The sequence below is a fragment of the Cryptomeria japonica genome, unplaced genomic scaffold (genome assembly GCF_030272615.1).
Source record: "Cryptomeria japonica unplaced genomic scaffold, Sugi_1.0 HiC_scaffold_551, whole genome shotgun sequence".
Lineage (NCBI taxonomy): Eukaryota > Viridiplantae > Streptophyta > Pinopsida > Cupressales > Cupressaceae > Cryptomeria > Cryptomeria japonica.
In genome coordinates this window covers 52,024-72,408 of record NW_026729361.1, presented here as the reverse complement: position 1 = coordinate 72,408, position 20,385 = coordinate 52,024, and the positions used below count along the sequence as shown (strand labels likewise).

Here is a 20,385-nt window from a genome sequence, read left to right as displayed (position 1 = left end):
CTTACTACTCATTTTCATATTTCTTAATCTTCTAGATTGTTAAATAGGTTCACGTATTTTATTGATGTCTATTTAATTCTTGAGATATAAGCTACTCACTATACATAATTTCTCTATTTTTTAGGCTCTCATGAAGGATTCAAATGTAAAGAATGAGTATCACATGCTAGTATGTGCCAAGGTCCATTACTCTATCTATATTAACTATTATTTGACGTCCAAGCATCTAATTTAAACGATATATTCCACATTCCATATGCTTTGAGATGTATTACTATTTTAGGATTCACATGCACGTCAATGTATGGTCAAAACATAATGGTAAAATATTTTAATCTAGTCAAACTATCCTTAGTTTTGGGTATATTATTAGAGGATGGATTAATTCAACCATATATCAAGAAATGATGCAATCTTGTCGAAATCTTGGCCCATTCTCTAATTAGCCACCCTTATTAATTTACATACACCCCCTTATATTCTATCTTATCCCGTGGATTCATGCACACATTCGTATGTATCACATTTATTATTAGATTATTCTCCATCCACACCTCAATGTCTAGGCATTTATTCTCTACATAAGTATTAGCCTTTTTTCTGTTATTGGTCAATAATGGGGCGTCCAATCAATATTGCACCATACAATACTGACCCTTGAGATTTAGCAATTTAAATTCGAATTTTTTAACTCCAAACCTTTTATTCTATCATAATTACATTTAGTACCTGTTTTATGTGATTTATTGAACATTTTGGTTTTTGAAAGAATTCAATGTGCATTTATTTAACATGCAGTCGCTTTGAGAATTCATTGAATACGAATTTGCATAAATGAAACATTTATCATAGAAACGCTTTTGGTTGGAGCACCAAGATGAATCTATCTCCATCAAAGTTTTCATCTTGGGAAATTTGCATGCTTCTTTTCCATTTACCTAAATTGGCCAGGCTCGTGAAGCCGACCATTCCGAAGGATAACCTAGGAGAACTTGACCCTAGTGATCTACCAGGCTCCCTAATGTGATTTTAACTATTGCGAATACTTGACAATTAGTGAAGAGTTAACTTCAAGGTAAATTGACGAAAAGTGAGATTTATTAGATCAAATGTTAGGGAAGAATTTATATTCACACATATAGAACTTACGCATATCTATGGATTTGACATAAAACAATCGTGGACATGGGGAGTGATCCCTAGTTGACATGACTTTCATGCTTATCACTGATACAACTACATACCCAATTCTTAAAAGATGGATTCTTAAATTCAATTTAGATGATTTATATACTTGCATGTTCAACCACATAGATTACGCTAACTTTTATCTACTTTTTCCTTCTGGTATAAATCCTTGAGCAAAACGTTATGATAGGATATGGCAATGTGAATATATAATAGAACATTGCATATAACACTTCTGCACAAGTAAAATTGAGAAATAAGATAAATAAGAACGAGAATAAAAATAAAATTCAATTTAGATGATTTATATATGTGGATGTTCAACCACATAGATTACATTAACTTTCATGTACTTTTTCTTTCTGGTATAAATCCTTGAATAGAACTTTATGATAGGATACGGTAATGTGAATACATAATAGAGCATTGAATATAACAGTTTTGTACAAGTAAAATCTCTAAATCTTAAAAATGAATAAACTAATTAGAGCAAAATTTAAGAATGAGATAAACAAGAATGAGAATAAGTTGGAAAGCCGGATAAACCGACTAAGAATAATTATGTGTAAACTAATTTTAAATATTTTTAGAAAACTAACCCTCCGGTTACAACACGTTTTGGAATTTCGATCTGAATGGGTCCACAAAATTCAATGGGAAGAGGGAACTGGATTACGAGTTAAGTGTACGGAAATACTTAGTGAAGGTATGGACAGAAAAAAATACGATTCACTTCGAATTGCAGCAGTCTATTCTACTTCTAGAACAATTCCAGACGGGCAGAGATAGAGAAGGGGAAATTAAATAAATTCGTCTATCCTTCTAAGAGGATCGATATTGTTATGTGGACACGTCGGGGAATCTGTTGATTTTGATTTAAGGCTCCTTCTCACTCTCTCTGTGTATATATATTGCATGGAGTGGAGTAGATGAGAGCAGAAAAAGGTTTCGAGGTTTAGAAAAGAAAAAGAGAAATGGAGCGTTCAAAGCTGTTGGGTTTTGTGGTCTTGATATGCTTTACTATTCCAACGATATCATGTTCTTCGGACAGACTGTTTAGTGGTTGGCCGAAGTCTAGCAGCGATGAAAATGTAAAAATAAGGGTGAATATGACGCGCAGATCAGAGAGAGAGTTGGGTTTTTCTGAGAGATTGGGTTTGGCTGTGGATCGAAGTAAGAAGCGAATGAAGAAGATAGAGGCATTGATAAGAGGGCAATTAGACGCTGAAACGCCCGTTGAAGTAGGGGATGGAGAATTTCTGATGAGCGTTGCACTGGGAACGCCCTCTGTGAGCTTCGAAGCGATTGTGGACACGGGGAGCGATCTGATTTGGACTCAGTGCAAGCCTTGCAAGGACTGCTTCTCTCAGCCTACGCCAATCTTCGACCCCTCCAAGTCCCCCACATTTTCCACAATTCCCTGCGGTGATTCTCTTTGTGACGCCTTGGGGAGTACGCAAACCGGATGCAATCCAGATTGTACCTTTATGTATCAGTATGGCGATGGTTCCTTCACCAGCGGCGACCTGGCTTACGAGACATTGTCAATTGGGAGCAGCAAGGTTAAAGGCATTGCATTTGGATGCGGGCATGACAACGAAGGACAAGGATTCTCTCAGGGTGGTGGCCTTGTGGGACTGGGAAGAGGTGGTCTCTCCCTTATCTCACAGCTGGGTTCCAATGCAGAGAACATGTTCTCTTACTGTCTTTTGCCCATCACCGACTCTTCTTCACAAACCAGCCCCCTCTTTTTCGGCGAGGGTGCTTCCTTGAGCGGAGGAGCCAAGACTCTCCCACTCATCAAGAGCAGTATCATTCCCACTTTCTGGTACATTCCTATTACAGGAATCACCCTCAATGGTAAGGCACTAGATATTCCTCCTGGAACTTTCGATCTGCAATCGGACGGCAGCGGAGGTATGATCATCGACTCCGGAACCACTGTTACCATCCTGGACCAGGCTGCCTACTCTCCTCTTAAGGAAGCAATTCAGTCCGCCATTGATCTCACTCCTGTAGACGGCTCTTCTACAGGTTTGGATCTTTGTTACCACACATCATCCGCTCACCTCACCTTGCCAACCCTCGTCTTCAACTTCAAAGGCGGCGTGGATTACGAGCTTCCGGCAGACAACTTTTTCATTCAGGCATCTGAAAATCTCTTGTGCCTGGCAATGTTGGGTGAACCATCGGGGAATCCTTCCATCTTCGGAAACATACAGCAGCAAAACTTCCATATCCTTTACAACAATGCTCAGAACACGCTCTCTTTCAAGCCCACTAAGTGTGATTCTCTTTAAATCATCATCTCCCTCTTCTAATTCTTCTTCTTCTCTTTTTCTGTCTCTCTCATTTCCTCTTCCTCTGTCCTTCGAATGCAATATGTGATCTCGTCTCCTGCGTCTGCCTATTGCACTGTCCGATATGCGAATCATGTAAATTTTCATCTTCGTAGCTGCTTATTTTCAGTAAAATTGTTTGGCCCCTGTTGTTCTCGGGGACCTTCATTTATGGTTCCTTATGATATGCTACACTATGTGTGTTATTTTGGCATGGAAATGAAGGTGCGATAATTGATTATCAAAATATAAATTGCGAGTTAAAACAACGACAAGAGAATTTATATAATTATAAAGCATTTGTAATGGTCTTATCTTTTCTTCAAGTCTTAAGTGTAAAATAAATTATTGTATGCCTATGAATATTTTTAATGGTATTTAACTTTAAGATCCGTGTCTGTGATTTATACATTCAAATAATACTTATTTTCAATCATGTCCGCATTTCACATTACTAAGATCAAACGCAATTTAATGTAGCCTATATATAAGGTAAGGTTGTTGCTAAGAAGGTCTCTCTAATTTTCTCACAATTACTATTGTATAATTTTCTACTAGAGAAGACGAGTTCTCGAGAATTAAGAATATCATTTTGGAGCCTTTGCAATTTATTTAAAAGTGCTAATATTTAAGGCTATGCCTATATCACGATTCACGATTACCTATCAGCGCTTTATAGTGCATTCGATGACATCTTACACAAATCTTATATAGAAAACTTATTGATGGTGAATCGGGGCCTCTCATTTGAAAGGTTGCTACTACACTACAACGCACCTTAGATAATAAAATTAAATTATGTAATGTATTTGTGCTTCAGAGTATGGATGTTAGACCACACATCAATTTTCAGCCATTGATAATGTGACATGATTACTTGTTTTCAACATTTTAATAGGATTGCATTAGGTTTTGGAACTTTTTTTCGTGACCTAAAAAATTAAAATATTAGTGGACTACAACATAATAACACAATTATTGAGAAAAGTTTTGATTGCCTACAAAAAATCATAGTATCTTCACTCTTTCACCTTGTAAATCCTAACATGTTAATTTCAATTTCACATGATCTATGTTGCAGTGTCTACTTACGTATTATTATAGTCCAATGAACACAAAGGATACTAAAATCAATTATTTGAGAGAGTTGACACTTATTAGATTTTTAGATAGCCAAAAAACTTCTCAGATGAATAAAATATTGGTTGAGATAATTCTTAAATAGATATTATTATATTTATTTAAATAAACAATAATTTCTTAAAAAATATCCTTAATATAGAGGGAGAGAGAACTAATTATATATTCCAAGGAAAAAGTATTCGTAGTATTACATAGTTTACAATTGATAAAGCATTAACAAGTAAGAAACACACAATGAATAATAAATAAAACATATAAATTTAAAATAATTATTAAATCAACCTCATACTTATTTCACCTTGACAATGCAAGGAGGGTAAGAGGAGGGATGGCGGCCCAATATGCTATTCATATAGTTTCTAAGGGCATTGGACAACATCTAAACTAACATCTTAGCTTATATTTTCTTAGTTTATCCAATTGGGCGATGAAGGTGAAGAGTGGAGTGCATTTACATTTGATTAAATTCTTGTTCTAATTTCATTCTTATTATTTATTTATTATCTTGTAAAACTATTGTGCTAACTAGATAATGTGCAACCTTTGTTAAGGATTTTTCCATCTCCCTCGACCCTATCAACCACCTAAGGTGAGATGCATTTAGAGCTACAAGCGATATAAAAAATTCTATGTTTCTCAATGCTCGACAATGTATGTCACACGAGGATAATATTAGGAAGTTTTAGATTGAACCAGTTTAAACAGAGCCTCCTCTTTTCTTTTTTTATTTTATTTTGGTAATTACTCCTTCAGCAAGGCATTTAACTAGCTACAATTGCTTTGTATCCATTAATTTACTATTTTGGGTCATGAAAATAATGTATTCTAGTATAATGCCATTTCATTTTTCTTTACTTATTATTATTATTATTATTTTTCTATCGAAGATTCTTGTTGCAACGGATATAGATGCTGGAAAATATTTATTTATTATTCAATGTATAGCTAGAAAGGAAGAAGGATCATTCAATTGGGAAAGGGATAATTTTACACTCTTAACTTAAATACAATAGAGCACTACAATTATTCGGTTGGTTTACTTTTTTATGGAAGCACTCCTTATAAATCATGTATCATAGTAGAGATGTCGACATTTGAATAATTGGCCGGCACAGGCCAAACCTAATCCCAACTAACTCTTCCATCATATTGCACACGTAGACTACTTTCATATACCGTCCTAAAGAATCCCATCTCAAAGCACATAGAGGTACCATGTTTCGAGAAGTCCAATGGGAAAGTTGATCTTAGCACTCACTTGACAACATTTACTACTTTATCTATTGGCTTGATTCTTGAGGATTCTCTTCCTGCAAAAATCTTTTTCATTTCATTGAAACAAATGACATTGGATTGATTTTTCCCTTTATCTATTAATTCAATAAACTCTTTCTCATATCTTGTTAATCAATTTTTATAACGTTTAAAAAAAAATATTGGACCTAAAGTAACATTAATTGATGGTGCAGCGAAGGGGAATCCCGGACCTGCTGGATATGGGGGAGTGGTGCGTGATAATAATGGCAGGATGGTCTCGATGGTGGCCCTCTCTTTGGGTACCTAGACAAACCACTTTAGTGAGGCCTTCACAACGTATACCAATATCAAATTGGCCAAAGAGAAAGGTTTGAGAAGGGTCTTCTTGGAGTGTGACTCCCTAAACATCATTAATTGTTTAACAACTTCCTCCTCCCCTAGTTGGTCGATTAAACATATTATTGAAGATAGCCTAATGCTTCTCAGGGGATTCTACGAATTTACCATTTCACATGTCTATCGTGAAGGTAATAAGGTTGCCGATATTTAGGCCAACATTGGGGCCGACTTGCCAAGTAGGAAAGTTTGGAACATTTATGATCGGATCCCAGAGGATCTTCTTAACCTACTCCGTAATGATCATGATGCGTGCGAAGCTCAAGGGGCTTTCGGAAATGATGGAGAATGACGTCTTCCAAAGTGTCCTGGGCAAGACTTCTTCTATGAGGGGAAAGTCAAACTTTCTGGTGGCGTTTTTGATTGTTTTTGTTTAGCTCAACTCTGTTTGTGTTGCAGGTTGTTGAGAATTGGTATTTTCCAAGATTGGGGGAGATAGGAACCGTTTGGAGCCCATAGTCTATGAAAAATGATGAAATAAGGAAGCAGTATGCAAAGAACTTTCGATAAGTGTTTTTACTAGTTATATCGAGACGCTTCATGGTGCGGATGCCCTTGTTACCGAGGCCTTTGTTCATGGGTGGAAGTATGGTGTGCTCTGTGTCTATGGTATGGAGCTGGAGGTTGATGAGGAGATGGTGGATAAGGTGTCCAACATGCTATTCATATAGTTTCTAAGGGCATTGGACAACATCTAAACTAGTAGCTTAGCTTATATTTTCTTAGTTTATTCAATTGGGCGACGAAGGTGATGAGTGGAGTGCATTTACACTTGATTAAATTCTTGTTCTAATTTCATTCTTATTATTTATTTATTATCTTTTAAAACTATTGTGCTTACTAGATAATGTGCAGCCTTTGTAAAGGATTTTTCCATCTCCATTGACCCGATTAACCACCTAAGGTGAGATGCATTTAGATCTACAATGATATAAAAAATTCTTTCTTAGTGCTTGGCAATGTATGCCACATGAGGATACTATTAGGAAGTTTTAAATTGAACCAGTTTAAACATAGTCTCCTCTTTTCTCTTTTTTCTTTTATTTTGGTAATTACTCCTTCAGCAAGGCATTTAACTAGCTCCAATCGCTTAGTATCCATTAATTTACTATTTTGGGTCATGAAAATAATGTATTCTAGTATAATGCCATTTCATTTTTCTTTACTTATTATTATTATTTTTCTATCGAAGATTCTTGTCGCAACGGATATAGATGCTGGAAAATACTTATTTATTATTCAATGTATAGCTAGAAAGGAAGAAGGATCATTCAATTGGGAAAGGGATAATTTTACACTCTTAACTTAAATACAATAGAGCACTACAATTATTCAGTTGGTTTATTTTTTTATGGAAATAATCCTTATAAATTATGTATCGTAGTAGAGATTTGGACATCTGAATAATTGGCCAGCACAAGCCAAACCTAATCCCAACTAACTCTTCCACCATATTGCACACGTGGACTACTTTCATATACCGTCCTAAAGAATCCCATCTCAAAGAAAACAGAGGTACCATGTTTTGAGAAGTCCAATGGGAAAGTTGATCTTAGCACTCACTTGACAACATTTACTACTTTATCTATTGTCTTGATTCTTGATGATGCTCTTCCTGCAAAAATATTTTCCATTTCATTGAAAGAAATGACATTGGATTGATTTCTCTCTCTATCTATTAATTCAATAAACTCTTTCTCATATCTTGTTAATCAATTTTTATAACATTTAAAAAAAATATTGGACCTAAAGTAACATTAATTGATGGTGTGGCGAATGGGAATCCCAGACCTGCTGGATGTGGGGAAGTGGTGCGTGATAACAATGGCAGGATGGTCTCGACAATGGCCCTCTCTTTGGGTACCCAGACAAATCACTTTAATGAGGCCTTCACAATTTATACCAATATCAAATTGGCCAAAGAGAAAGGTTTGAGAAGGGTCTGGTTGGAGTGTGACTCCCTAAACATCATTGTTTAACGACTTCCTCCTCTCCTATTTGGTTGATTAAACATATTATTCAAGATAGCCTAATTCCTCTCAGGGGCTTCTGTGAATTTAACATTTCACATGTCTACCATGAAGGTAATAAGGTTGCGGATATTTAGGCCAACATTGGGGCCGACTTGGCAAGTAGGAAACTTTGGAACATTTATGATAAGATCCCAGTGGATCTTCTTAACCTACTCCGTAATGATTATGATGCTTGCGAAGCTCAAGGGGCTTTTGGAAATGATGGAGAATGACATCTTCCAAAGTGTCGTGGGCAAGACTTCTTTTATGAGGGGAAAGACGAACTTTCTGGTGGCTTTTTTAATTGTTTTTATATGGTTTATGTCAACTCTGTTTGTGTTGCAGGTTGTTGAGAATTAGTATTTTTTAATATTAGGGGAGATAGGAACCGTTTGGATCCCATAGTCTGCGAAAAATGACGAAATAAGGAAGCAGTATGGAAAGAACTTTCGGTAGGAGTTTTGACTAGTTATATCGAGATGCTTCATGGTGTGGATGCCCTTGTTACTGAGGCCTTTCTTAATGGGTGGAAGGATGGTTTTATCTGTGTCTATGGTATGGAGCTGGAGGTTAATGAGGAGATGGTGGCTAAGGTGTCCAAAATTCTGAACAAGGGCACCAAATTCTACAAGCATAAGAAATGTGCGATGGTGGCGATGAAAACCTTTTTCCCGCCGAAGGAAAGGGAGAAGGTGAGAAAGAATAATAATGTTGGGTGGGAGAAAAAATCACTTTCAAAGCCATGGTACGAGGTCTCAGAGGTTATCGTGCGCCGCCTCACCGTTGATGGTAAATTCTGTAGCTTACTTAGCTATCACTTTGTCATTATTAATCATTTTCGGCATCACAAGTGCATTTCCTTGGCCTTTTATTTGGTCTCATCATTGAATAATAGCATTAGGGCTCACGAGAAATGTGCATCCTCCCTTGTTCTCCATGAGGGCTTATTCCCGTTGATTATGAAGTATGCCAAGACTATCAATGTCGAGAGGAATACGAGTGCTAAAACTGGTATAGAATACAAGAAGAATGTCCATATTCATTATGGGGAAATCTCTTCTGATGAAGAGGTGGACTTCGATGGGAACGAAGTCTTTCACATTTATAACAAACAAGGACCCTCATCGTCTAAAATCCCTAACCGTACTAGCAGAAAATAAATTATTTTATCTAACGAGGAGGATGACCCTGAACATGTCCCTAATTCGGTGGACGGTAGTTCTGATGTGAAGGTTAAAAGAGTGGCCAGCGTTTCTATGTCAAGAGCTATTGACAAAACCAAAGTATTTAACAATGTCAACGAGAATTATTCTAAGCGACCGAATGCCTCTCAGATTGATTTGGACGGGCCTGCGGAGGATTAGGGTGTCAATGTTTCTATACCTACTCTTGGTGGTGGGTTTACTCCTAAGGAGATGGTTTGTCGGTCCCTGAGAATACGATTACGAATATTAACTTGAGGAATTTAAAGGATAACCAAAATGCCCAATTCACCTAGATTTTTCAAGAGATTAATAATCTCAAAGAGAAGGCCAATCCACCTAATGGGGACCTCGACAGTACTAGGTCTCGAATACGCATACCCTGGCTAATGGTATTAAAGACCTTAAGGAGGAACATGAAGAGCACATTAAGGCTTTGGAAAATGACTTATAAACATCAGCATAGTTTGAGTGTGGTGGTGGAGGTGAGTATGTCTGCCATGAACAATACTAGCATTGGTCTACGTAGACTCAATGAATAGGCTGAAGTTCTTCATTATATTTCTCAGGGCAAGTGCCCCACTGGTAGCACTGAGATGGTGAAGAAAGATAAGGTTGTGAATGCTGGTACCTGTAAGAAACTTAGGGCTCCCTCAGAGGATGTGGATGCGGATCTGGATACGAAAGAGAAGCCCCTACTTGGTCGAGCGACGAGGCTCCATAGAAAAGATAAGGGTGTGACCCGTGTTGACAACATCATTAAGAAAGTTCAGAAAATCAATGAGGATGTCATTCAGAAGAATGACAAATTGGTCAAAGTGTTGTAGTTTTGTTATGTAGAAATTCTGTATTGTTCTTGTCTGTTGTTCTATGGGGCTGCTTTTCCCTGGTTTTTATGGGTTGGTTCGCATCTGTTTTTTTGTTGGGTCCTTGAAGGTCGAGTTTTTATGATAATATTACAATAATACTAATACAATTTACATGATTTGTATAGTTTATTTCTATTTGAAAATAAAAAATTATTCTATTCTATTTACATTTTCACCATAAATTACTTGAACTATTTAAACAAATAGGTTTCTATTCAATAATATTATTATTATATATAATACATTAACAGAATAATAAGTAAATAACTTAAAACCCACTAACATAGTCATTTTAACACATACAAACATAGTAAATTTTGAAGTGTCTATAAAACCCATACAACTTTTTTAGGGTTTCGGAATTACTAGATGGTTTGATTTAGACAAATGGAAACATAAAGGTTGAGTGTACTTAGTAATTAAAAAAGGTCCCACCATTCACTTATCATGGGAAACCGTGCAACAACTAAATTGTATAGAAATAAAAAACAAGAAAATAATGACATTTATGAATTATTAAAGAGGCACACGGAACAAGTGGCAGGAACCCTAAAATTTAGATTGTGAGAGCTCAAATATTTGAGAGTACTATGTTTGCATTAATGGAGGAGTAGAATTTTCGAAAAAATCTCATCTGATCGTGACTGCAAGAGGAGAGATAGTGGTAAAATGAGAAGATCGAGAGATGATGGGCAGTGCACACATTCTGACAAAAAATGAAGAATAAAACTAATGGACAGCGGGCAGCTCCAATATTCCCAATCGTCTTGCAATGCTGTCTCCTTTACTCACAATCGTTGATGCCCAAAAACAGCTCATCCAATTCATATAAGAGACGCCTTCGGCATAATAAATTCATGTACTATTTTCCCTCTTCTATAATTTCTCTCATATGAAGCATGCAATCACCATTTCTAAATAAAGCTTTTATATGATAGGATGTGGTAGTATCAATATACCATAGGGCACTACGTCACAGAACCTTTTGCACATGAAGATACCCCTAAACTTACTACTCATTTTCATATTTCTTAATCTTCTAGATTGTTAAATAGGTTCACGTATTTTATTGATGTCTATTTAATTCTTGAGATATAAGCTACTCACTATACATAATTTCTCTATTTTTTAGGCTCTCATGAAGGATTCAAATGTAAAGAATGAGTATCACATGCTAGTATGTGCCAAGGTCCATTACTCTATCTATATTAACTATTATTTGACGTCCAAGCATCTAATTTAAACGATATATTCCACATTCCATATGCTTTGAGATGTATTACTATTTTAGGATTCACATGCACGTCAATGTATGGTCAAAACATAATGGTAAAATATTTTAATCTAGTCAAACTATCCTTAGTTTTGGGTATATTATTAGAGGATGGATTAATTCAACCATATATCAAGAAATGATGCAATCTTGTCGAAATCTTGGCCCATTCTCTAATTAGCCACCCTTATTAATTTACATACACCCCCTTATATTCTATCTTATCCCGTGGATTCATGCACACATTCGTATGTATCACATTTATTATTAGATTATTCTCCATCCACACCTCAATGTCTAGGCATTTATTCTCTACATAAGTATTAGCCTTTTTTCTGTTATTGGTCAATAATGGGGCGTCCAATCAATATTGCACCATACAATACTGACCCTTGAGATTTAGCAATTTAAATTCGAATTTTTTAACTCCAAACCTTTTATTCTATCATAATTACATTTAGTACCTGTTTTATGTGATTTATTGAACATTTTGGTTTTTGAAAGAATTCAATGTGCATTTATTTAACATGCAGTCGCTTTGAGAATTCATTGAATACGAATTTGCATAAATGAAACATTTATCATAGAAACGCTTTTGGTTGGAGCACCAAGATGAATCTATCTCCATCAAAGTTTTCATCTTGGGAAATTTGCATGCTTCTTTTCCATTTACCTAAATTGGCCAGGCTCGTGAAGCCGACCATTCCGAAGGATAACCTAGGAGAACTTGACCCTAGTGATCTACCAGGCTCCCTAATGTGATTTTAACTATTGCGAATACTTGACAATTAGTGAAGAGTTAACTTCAAGGTAAATTGACGAAAAGTGAGATTTATTAGATCAAATGTTAGGGAAGAATTTATATTCACACATATAGAACTTACGCATATCTATGGATTTGACATAAAACAATCGTGGACATGGGGAGTGATCCCTAGTTGACATGACTTTCATGCTTATCACTGATACAACTACATACCCAATTCTTAAAAGATGGATTCTTAAATTCAATTTAGATGATTTATATACTTGCATGTTCAACCACATAGATTACGCTAACTTTTATCTACTTTTTCCTTCTGGTATAAATCCTTGAGCAAAACGTTATGATAGGATATGGCAATGTGAATATATAATAGAACATTGCATATAACACTTCTGCACAAGTAAAATTGAGAAATAAGATAAATAAGAACGAGAATAAAAATAAAATTCAATTTAGATGATTTATATATGTGGATGTTCAACCACATAGATTACATTAACTTTCATGTACTTTTTCTTTCTGGTATAAATCCTTGAATAGAACTTTATGATAGGATACGGTAATGTGAATACATAATAGAGCATTGAATATAACAGTTTTGTACAAGTAAAATCTCTAAATCTTAAAAATGAATAAACTAATTAGAGCAAAATTTAAGAATGAGATAAACAAGAATGAGAATAAGTTGGAAAGCCGGATAAACCGACTAAGAATAATTATGTGTAAACTAATTTTAAATATTTTTAGAAAACTAACCCTCCGGTTACAACACGTTTTGGAATTTCGATCTGAATGGGTCCACAAAATTCAATGGGAAGAGGGAACTGGATTACGAGTTAAGTGTACGGAAATACTTAGTGAAGGTATGGACAGAAAAAAATACGATTCACTTCGAATTGCAGCAGTCTATTCTACTTCTAGAACAATTCCAGACGGGCAGAGATAGAGAAGGGGAAATTAAATAAATTCGTCTATCCTTCTAAGAGGATCGATATTGTTATGTGGACACGTCGGGGAATCTGTTGATTTTGATTTAAGGCTCCTTCTCACTCTCTCTGTGTATATATATTGCATGGAGTGGAGTAGATGAGAGCAGAAAAAGGTTTCGAGGTTTAGAAAAGAAAAAGAGAAATGGAGCGTTCAAAGCTGTTGGGTTTTGTGGTCTTGATATGCTTTACTATTCCAACGATATCATGTTCTTCGGACAGACTGTTTAGTGGTTGGCCGAAGTCTAGCAGCGATGAAAATGTAAAAATAAGGGTGAATATGACGCGCAGATCAGAGAGAGAGTTGGGTTTTTCTGAGAGATTGGGTTTGGCTGTGGATCGAAGTAAGAAGCGAATGAAGAAGATAGAGGCATTGATAAGAGGGCAATTAGACGCTGAAACGCCCGTTGAAGTAGGGGATGGAGAATTTCTGATGAGCGTTGCACTGGGAACGCCCTCTGTGAGCTTCGAAGCGATTGTGGACACGGGGAGCGATCTGATTTGGACTCAGTGCAAGCCTTGCAAGGACTGCTTCTCTCAGCCTACGCCAATCTTCGACCCCTCCAAGTCCCCCACATTTTCCACAATTCCCTGCGGTGATTCTCTTTGTGACGCCTTGGGGAGTACGCAAACCGGATGCAATCCAGATTGTACCTTTATGTATCAGTATGGCGATGGTTCCTTCACCAGCGGCGACCTGGCTTACGAGACATTGTCAATTGGGAGCAGCAAGGTTAAAGGCATTGCATTTGGATGCGGGCATGACAACGAAGGACAAGGATTCTCTCAGGGTGGTGGCCTTGTGGGACTGGGAAGAGGTGGTCTCTCCCTTATCTCACAGCTGGGTTCCAAAGCAGAGAACATGTTCTCTTACTGTCTTTTGCCCATCACCGACTCTTCTTCACAAACCAGCCCCCTCTTTTTCGGCGAGGGTGCTTCCTTGAGCGGAGGAGCCAAGACTCTCCCACTCATCAAGAGCAGTATCATTCCCACTTTCTGGTACATTCCTATTACAGGAATCACCCTCAATGGTAAGGCACTAGATATTCCTCCTGGAACTTTCGATCTGCAATCGGACGGCAGCGGAGGTATGATCATCGACTCCGGAACCACTGTTACCATCCTGGACCAGGCTGCCTACTCTCCTCTTAAGGAAGCAATTCAGTCCGCCATTGATCTCACTCCTGTAGACGGCTCTTCTACAGGTTTGGATCTTTGTTACCACACATCATCCGCTCACCTCACCTTGCCAACCCTCGTCTTCAACTTCAAAGGCGGCGTGGATTACGAGCTTCCGGCAGACAACTTTTTCATTCAGGCATCTGAAAATCTCTTGTGCCTGGCAATGTTGGGTGAACCATCGGGGAATCCTTCCATCTTCGGAAACATACAGCAGCAAAACTTCCATATCCTTTACAACAATGCTCAGAACACGCTCTCTTTCAAGCCCACTAAGTGTGATTCTCTTTAAATCATCATCTCCCTCTTCTAATTCTTCTTCTTCTCTTTTTCTGTCTCTCTCATTTCCTCTTCCTCTGTCCTTCGAATGCAATATGTGATCTCGTCTCCTGCGTCTGCCTATTGCACTGTCCGATATGCGAATCATGTAAATTTTCATCTTCGTAGCTGCTTATTTTCAGTAAAATTGTTTGGCCCCTGTTGTTCTCGGGGACCTTCATTTATGGTTCCTTATGATATGCTACACTATGTGTGTTATTTTGGCATGGAAATGAAGGTGCGATAATTGATTATCAAAATATAAATTGCGAGTTAAAACAACGACAAGAGAATTTATATAATTATAAAGCATTTGTAATGGTCTTATCTTTTCTTCAAGTCTTAAGTGTAAAATAAATTATTGTATGCCTATGAATATTTTTAATGGTATTTAACTTTAAGATCCGTGTCTGTGATTTATACATTCAAATAATACTTATTTTCAATCATGTCCGCATTTCACATTACTAAGATCAAACGCAATTTAATGTAGCCTATATATAAGGTAAGGTTGTTGCTAAGAAGGTCTCTCTAATTTTCTCACAATTACTATTGTATAATTTTCTACTAGAGAAGACGAGTTCTCGAGAATTAAGAATATCATTTTGGAGCCTTTGCAATTTATTTAAAAGTGCTAATATTTAAGGCTATGCCTATATCACGATTCACGATTACCTATCAGCGCTTTATAGTGCATTCGATGACATCTTACACAAATCTTATATAGAAAACTTATTGATGGTGAATCGGGGCCTCTCATTTGAAAGGTTGCTACTACACTACAACGCACCTTAGATAATAAAATTAAATTATGTAATGTATTTGTGCTTCAGAGTATGGATGTTAGACCACACATCAATTTTCAGCCATTGATAATGTGACATGATTACTTGTTTTCAACATTTTAATAGGATTGCATTAGGTTTTGGAACTTTTTTTCGTGACCTAAAAAATTAAAATATTAGTGGACTACAACATAATAACACAATTATTGAGAAAAGTTTTGATTGCCTACAAAAAATCATAGTATCTTCACTCTTTCACCTTGTAAATCCTAACATGTTAATTTCAATTTCACATGATCTATGTTGCAGTGTCTACTTACGTATTATTATAGTCCAATGAACACAAAGGATACTAAAATCAATTATTTGAGAGAGTTGACACTTATTAGATTTTTAGATAGCCAAAAAACTTCTCAGATGAATAAAATATTGGTTGAGATAATTCTTAAATAGATATTATTATATTTATTTAAATAAACAATAATTTCTTAAAAAATATCCTTAATATAGAGGGAGAGAGAACTAATTATATATTCCAAGGAAAAAGTATTCGTAGTATTACATAGTTTACAATTGATAAAGCATTAACAAGTAAGAAACACACAATGAATAATAAATAAAACATATAAATTTAAAATAATTATTAAATCAACCTCATACTTATTTCACCTTGACAATGCAAGGAGGGTAAGAGGAGGGATGGCGGCCCAATATGCTATTCATATAGTTTCTAAGGGCATTGGACAACATCTAAACTAACATCTTAGCTTATATTTTCTTAGTTTATCCAATTGGGCGATGAAGGTGAAGAGTGGAGTGCATTTACATTTGATTAAATTCTTGTTCTAATTTCATTCTTATTATTTATTTATTATCTTGTAAAACTATTGTGCTAACTAGATAATGTGCAACCTTTGTTAAGGATTTTTCCATCTCCCTCGACCCTATCAACCACCTAAGGTGAGATGCATTTAGAGCTACAAGCGATATAAAAAATTCTATGTTTCTCAATGCTCGACAATGTATGTCACACGAGGATAATATTAGGAAGTTTTAGATTGAACCAGTTTAAACAGAGCCTCCTCTTTTCTTTTTTTATTTTATTTTGGTAATTACTCCTTCAGCAAGGCATTTAACTAGCTACAATTGCTTTGTATCCATTAATTTACTATTTTGGGTCATGAAAATAATGTATTCTAGTATAATGCCATTTCATTTTTCTTTACTTATTATTATTATTATTATTTTTCTATCGAAGATTCTTGTTGCAACGGATATAGATGCTGGAAAATATTTATTTATTATTCAATGTATAGCTAGAAAGGAAGAAGGATCATTCAATTGGGAAAGGGATAATTTTACACTCTTAACTTAAATACAATAGAGCACTACAATTATTCGGTTGGTTTACTTTTTTATGGAAGCACTCCTTATAAATCATGTATCATAGTAGAGATGTCGACATTTGAATAATTGGCCGGCACAGGCCAAACCTAATCCCAACTAACTCTTCCATCATATTGCACACGTAGACTACTTTCATATACCGTCCTAAAGAATCCCATCTCAAAGCACATAGAGGTACCATGTTTCGAGAAGTCCAATGGGAAAGTTGATCTTAGCACTCACTTGACAACATTTACTACTTTATCTATTGGCTTGATTCTTGAGGATTCTCTTCCTGCAAAAATCTTTTTCATTTCATTGAAACAAATGACATTGGATTGATTTTTCCCTTTATCTATTAATTCAATAAACTCTTTCTCATATCTTGTTAATCAATTTTTATAACGTTTAAAAAAAAATATTGGACCTAAAGTAACATTAATTGATGGTGCAGCGAAGGGGAATCCCGGACCTGCTGGATATGGGGGAGTGGTGCGTGATAATAATGGCAGGATGGTCTCGATGGTGGCCCTCTCTTTGGGTACCTAGACAAACCACTTTAGTGAGGCCTTCACAACGTATACCAATATCAAATTGGCCAAAGAGAAAGGTTTGAGAAGGGTCTTCTTGGAGTGTGACTCCCTAAACATCATTAATTGTTTAACAACTTCCTCCTCCCCTAGTTGGTCGATTAAACATATTATTGAAGATAGCCTAATGCTTCTCAGGGGATTCTACGAATTTACCATTTCACATGTCTATCGTGAAGGTAATAAGGTTGCCGATATTTAGGCCAACATTGGGGCCGACTTGCCAAGTAGGAAAGTTTGGAACATTTATGATCGGATCCCAGAGGATCTTCTTAACCTACTCCGTAATGATCATGATGCGTGCGAAGCTCAAGGGGCTTTCGGAAATGATGGAGAATGACGTCTTCCAAAGTGTCCTGGGCAAGACTTCTTCTATGAGGGGAAAGTCAAACTTTCTGGTGGCGTTTTTGATTGTTTTTGTTTAGCTCAACTCTGTTTGTGTTGCAGGTTGTTGAGAATCGGTATTTTCCAAGATTGGGGGAGATAGGAACCGTTTGGAGCCCATAGTCTATGAAAAATGATGAAATAAGGAAGCAGTATGCAAAGAACTTTCGATAAGTGTTTTTACTAGTTATATCGAGACGCTTCATGGTGCGGATGCCCTTGTTACCGAGGCCTTTGTTCATGGGTGGAAGTATGGTGTGCTCTGTGTCTATGGTATGGAGCTGGAGGTTGATGAGGAGATGGTGGATAAGGTGTCCAACATGCTATTCATATAGTTTCTAAGGGCATTGGACAACATCTAAACTAGTAGCTTAGCTTATATTTTCTTAGTTTATTCAATTGGGCGACGAAGGTGATGAGTGGAGTGCATTTACACTTGATTAAATTCTTGTTCTAATTTCATTCTTATTATTTATTTATTATCTTTTAAAACTATTGTGCTTACTAGATAATGTGCAGCCTTTGTAAAGGATTTTTCCATCTCCATTGACCCGATTAACCACCTAAGGTGAGATGCATTTAGATCTACAATGATATAAAAAATTCTTTCTTAGTGCTTGGCAATGTATGCCACATGAGGATACTATTAGGAAGTTTTAAATTGAACCAGTTTAAACATAGTCTCCTCTTTTCTCTTTTTTCTTTTATTTTGGTAATTACTCCTTCAGCAAGGCATTTAACTAGCTCCAATCGCTTAGTATCCATTAATTTACTATTTTGGGTCATGAAAATAATGTATTCTAGTATAATGCCATTTCATTTTTCTTTACTTATTATTATTATTTTTCTATCGAAGATTCTTGTCGCAACGGATATAGATGCTGGAAAATACTTATTTATTATTCAATGTATAGCTAGAAAGGAAGAAGGATCATTCAATTGGGAAAGGGATAATTTTACACTCTTAACTTAAATACAATAGAGCACTACAATTATTCAGTTGGTTTATTTTTTTATGGAAATAATCCTTATAAATTATGTATCGTAGTAGAGATTTGGACATCTGAATAATTGGCCAGCACAAGCCAAACCTAATCCCAACTAACTCTTCCACCATATTGCACACGTGGACTACTTTCATATACCGTCCTAAAGAATCCCATCTCAAAGAAAACAGAGGTACCATGTTTTGAGAAGTCCAATGGGAAAGTTGATCTTAGCACTCACTTGACAACATTTACTACTTTATCTATTGTCTTGATTCTTGATGATGCTCTTCCTGCAAAAATATTTTCCATTTCATTGAAAGAAATGACATTGGATTGATTTCTCTCTCTATCTATTAATTCAATAAACTCTTTCTCATATCTTGTTAATCAATTTTTATAACATTTAAAAAAAATATTGGACCTAAAGTAACATTAATTGATGGTGTGGCGAATGGGAATCCCAGACCTGCTGGATGTGGGGAAGTGGTGCGTGATAACAATGGCAGGATGGTCTCGACAATGGCCCTCTCTTTGGGTACCCAGACAAATCACTTTAATGAGGCCTTCACAATTTATACCAATATCAAATTGGCCAAAGAGAAAGGTTTGAGAAGGGTCTGGTTGGAGTGTGACTCCCTAAACATCATTGTTTAACGACTTCCTCCTCTCCTATTTGGTTGATTAAACATATTATTCAAGATAGCCTAATTCCTCTCAGGGGCTTCTGTGAATTTAACATTTCACATGTCTACCATGAAGGTAATAAGGTTGCGGATATTTAGGCCAACATTGGGGCCGACTTGGCAAGTAGGAAACTTTGGAACATTTATGATAAGATCCCAGTGGATCTTCTTAACCTACTCCGTAATGATTATGATGCTTGCGAAGCTCAAGGGGCTTTTGGAAATGATGGAGAATGACATCTTCCAAAGTGTCGTGGGCAAGACTTCTTTTATGAGGGGAAAGACGAACTTTCTGGTGGCTTTTTTAATTGTTTTTATATGGTTTATGTCAACTCTGTTTGTGTTGCAGGTTGTTGAGAATTAGTATTTTTTAATATTAGGGGAGATAGGAACCGTTTGGATCCCATAGTCTGCGAAAAATGACGAAATAAGGAAGCAGTATGGAAAGAACTTTCGGTAGGAGTTTTGACTAGTTATATCGAGATGCTTCATGGTGTGGATGCCCTTGTTACTGAGGCCTTTCTTAATGGGTGGAAGGATGGTTTTATCTGTGTCTATGGTATGGAGCTGGAGGTTAATGAGGAGATGGTGGCTAAGGTGTCCAAAATTCTGAACAAGGGCACCAAATTCTACAAGCATA

General features: G+C 36.3%; 2 protein-coding genes across 2 annotated transcripts; both read left to right on the top strand.

The window, feature by feature from the left end:
- The first annotated feature begins 2,162 nt into the window (after positions 1-2,162).
- LOC131872292 (aspartic proteinase nepenthesin-1-like) lies at positions 2,163-3,488 on the top strand. Its single transcript, XM_059216048.1, has one exon. It carries the CDS (start codon positions 2,163-2,165, stop codon positions 3,486-3,488), a length of 1,326 nt encoding a protein of 441 aa, XP_059072031.1.
- A 10,088-nt stretch (positions 3,489-13,576) lies between these two features.
- Positions 13,577-14,902, top strand: LOC131872291 (aspartic proteinase nepenthesin-1-like). Its single transcript, XM_059216047.1, has one exon. The coding sequence runs from the start codon at positions 13,577-13,579 to the stop codon at positions 14,900-14,902; it is 1,326 nt and encodes a 441-aa protein (XP_059072030.1).
- The last annotated feature ends 5,483 nt before the right edge of the window (positions 14,903-20,385 follow it).